Source organism: Gekko japonicus, unplaced genomic scaffold, assembly GCF_001447785.1.
Source record: "Gekko japonicus isolate JY-2015 unplaced genomic scaffold, Gekko_japonicus_V1.1 scaffold2233, whole genome shotgun sequence".
In the NCBI taxonomy this organism is placed as follows: Eukaryota; Metazoa; Chordata; class Lepidosauria; order Squamata; family Gekkonidae; genus Gekko; species Gekko japonicus.
Window position 1 is genome coordinate 80,293 of NW_015170957.1, and position 3,139 is coordinate 83,431.

Sequence of the window (3,139 nt, forward strand, 5' to 3'; positions counted from 1 at the left end):
AGTCCTTCAGATAAGTCGGCATTTGCCGCGAACGCTGGGACCTGCGGAGCGGTGCAGGCTCCATGGGCAGACAAGGTTGTGGGTCAGAGTGGGGTTCACTACAGCCTGGATCAGGCACAGACTCAACTGGGATTTCAGCCCCGCACACAGGGTTCTGCCCTGACTCGGGGACAGTACCGGGCCTTTCGGTACTCACCGCCTGCTCTGGGGGTGTCCACTCGACATCAGGGGATTCAGCCGTCGGAGAGTCAGCGCTGTCCCTAGCCCAACGTCTCCTTAACTGATCTATGTGGCGCCGCCATATTCGACCGTCAGCTAACTGCACCACATACATTCGAGTACCCACAGAGTCGGATATAACCCCAGGAAGCCACAAGTGCCCGTTTGCATAATTTCGTGCGAAAACCTTGTCCCCTTTTTCAAACATGCGCACCTTCGGTTGCGCCGTGGTACGCTCGGATTGCTCTTCAGTGAGGTCTGGGTGCATTCGGTTCAAACGGGTCGTGAGTCTCCGCCCCATTAACAATTCGGCCGGACTACGGCCTGTAGCACTACAGGGGGTGGTGTGCTGCAGCAAAAGAAAGGAGCCCAGCCTCTGGCTCCAGTCCCCTTCGTCCATTTTACCCAGGGCCTCTTTGGCCGTCCTGACCATCCGTTCGGCTTGGCCATTAGATGCCGGATGGAAAGGGGCCGAAGTCATTTGGCGTATGCCATTACTCGTGAGGAAGAGCCTAAATTCCTCAGACACAAATTGAGGCCCGTTGTCACTGACGATGACGTCAGGCAACCCGTGGGTGGCAAAAAGTCGGCGGAGCGCATGGATCACAGCAAGTGATGTGGTCGATTTCATATGCACGACCTCCAGCCATTTGGACATAGCGTCCACCACAATTAGGAACATTTGCCCTTGGAGAGGGCCAGCAAAATCTATATGCAATCTGGCCCAGGGTTTACCAGATGACTCCCAGCCTTGGGGTGTAGCTTGTGGGGGATCGGGTCTGACTTGCTGGCATTTGGGACACCCTCGTACCCATTCTTCGATCTCTTTGTCCAGCCCCGGCCACCAGACATACCCTCTGGCCAACGCTTTGGTGTGTACCATACCGGGGTGACCCTCGTGCAGCGACTCTAACACTCTCGTCCTGAGTTTGTCAGGAACCACCACCCTGTTCCCCCATAATACACAGCCCTTAGAAATGGATAGTTCATTTTGACGGCTTTTGTAAGGGCCGAACTCCGGTTCAACGCTTCCAACCGGCCACCCCCTCCAAACCCAGTTTAATACTCGGGACAGCACGCTATCCTTGGCCGTGTGTGCTGCAATGTCCCTGGATGATACCGGGGGTCGAGGAAGCTCCTCAATTGCCAAGACCTCACAGGCGGGGGCAGGGTCTGCGCCAATGTCCGGCACCGGGCACCGGCTGAGGGCATCCGCATGCCCAATCGCTTTCCCAGGCCGGTGCTCTAAGTCAAAATCATAAGCCTGCAAAAATATCGCCCATCTAAGCATGCGTGGGGACATGATGTTTGGCAATTGCTTATCGGGCGCAAAAATCCCCAGTAGCGGCTTGTGGTCAGTGACCAGCAAAAATCGTCTGCCAAAAATAAAATCATGGAACTTTTTGACAGCCGCTACCAACGCCAGACCCTCCTTGTCTATCTGGGCATAGTTCCGCTCTGCCGCAGATAGTGATCTAGAATAAAAAGCGATAGGCGCTTCGCTCCCATCAGGCATCAGATGGCTTAAAACTGCGCCTACTCCAAACGGTGAAGCGTCAGCAGCTAACACCAGGAGCTTGTGTTCATCATAATGCGTGAGTACGGCATTAGATGTCAGCAGCTCCTTGACTCCCACAAAAGCCTTTTCCTCGGCCTGCCCCCACTTCCATTTTGCCTCCTTGTGCAAAAGCGCGTGCAAAGGGGCCGCCACTGATGCCTTATGCGGTAAAAACGCATGATAAAAATTCAGGAGTCCTAAAAAGGATTGGAGCTCCTTCTTACTCACCGGCCTGGGGGCGTTTTGGATTGCAGATACCTTCTCATCCGTGGGGTGGACTCCCTCTGCGTCAATGCGAAACCCCAGGAAGTCCACACTTTCCACCCCGAGCGTGCATTTTGAGCGCTTAACTCTGAGGCCGGCATTTTGAAAACGCCTGAGGACCTCTTTAACCCGGTCCAGTAGTTCCTGTTCAGACCCGCCCGCAATCAGCACGTCGTCAAAATAGGGCACTGTGCCAGGTACCCCCCTTAGTAGACGTTCCATGAGGCCCTGAAAAATCCCAGGTGCTACGTTGACCCCGAATTGCAGCCTGTTCACTTTAAAAGCCCCTTGGTGGGTTACAATTGTTTGGGCCTCGGCAGCCTCCGGGGTGACAGGCAACTGCTGGTATGCCTGGGCCAGGTCAAATTTGGCGAAAATCTTGCCACCCCCCAGGGAAGCCAAAATGTGGCTTATTACCGGGACCGGGTACGAATGTTGCTGCAGCGCCTTGTTAATCGTACATTTGTAATCGGCGCATAGTCGTATGGACCCATCTGATTTGACAGGGGTTACGATCGGGGTCTCCCATTTGCTGTATGGTACTGGCTCTAAAACCCCTTGCTCAACTAGTTTGTCAATCTCTTTTTCCACCTTATGTTTGAGAGACACAGGTACTTTCCGATACTTCAACCTAATAGGTTTGACTGACGGATCTAAGTCAAACGCAACCGGGGGGCCCTTGTACCTTCCCAACCCTTCGGCAAATACATCAGGGAACAGGTCGTACAGCATGCCCCATTTATTTTCAGACATCCTGTTAATCCCAGAAATACCGATGCCCAATGGCTCAAACCAATCTAACCCTAGCAGGTTAACCCGGTCTCCCTCTGCAATCAGGAATGACAGTTTAACACATTTCCCCTTATACTCAACAGTAACAGAGTCCCGTCCGGCCAAGGGAATTCGGTTGCCCTGGAAGTCGGACACTCTGGTTCCCGCAGGCTGGAGCCGCCGCCGGCTTCGGTTCGGGAACAACTGGCGCCAGGACGCGGCAGAAATCACCGTCACGGACGATCCTGAGTCCACCTCCATTGTACAGGGTCGGCCGTCGAGGAGTGGAGTCACGGTGATCTTGCCCTGGCTGCTGGTGCGATTTAC

General features: G+C 54.3%; 1 protein-coding gene across 1 annotated transcript; it reads right to left on the reverse strand.

Moving 5' to 3' along the window:
- Positions 1-469: 469 nt before the first annotated feature.
- Positions 470-1,183, reverse strand: LOC107116895 (uncharacterized protein K02A2.6-like; the record flags this gene model as incomplete). Its single annotated transcript, XM_015418918.1, has 1 exon — positions 470-1,183. A coding segment is annotated over one exon (714 nt), but the record flags the coding sequence as incomplete, so codon positions are not given.
- Positions 1,184-3,139: the final 1,956 nt, after the last annotated feature.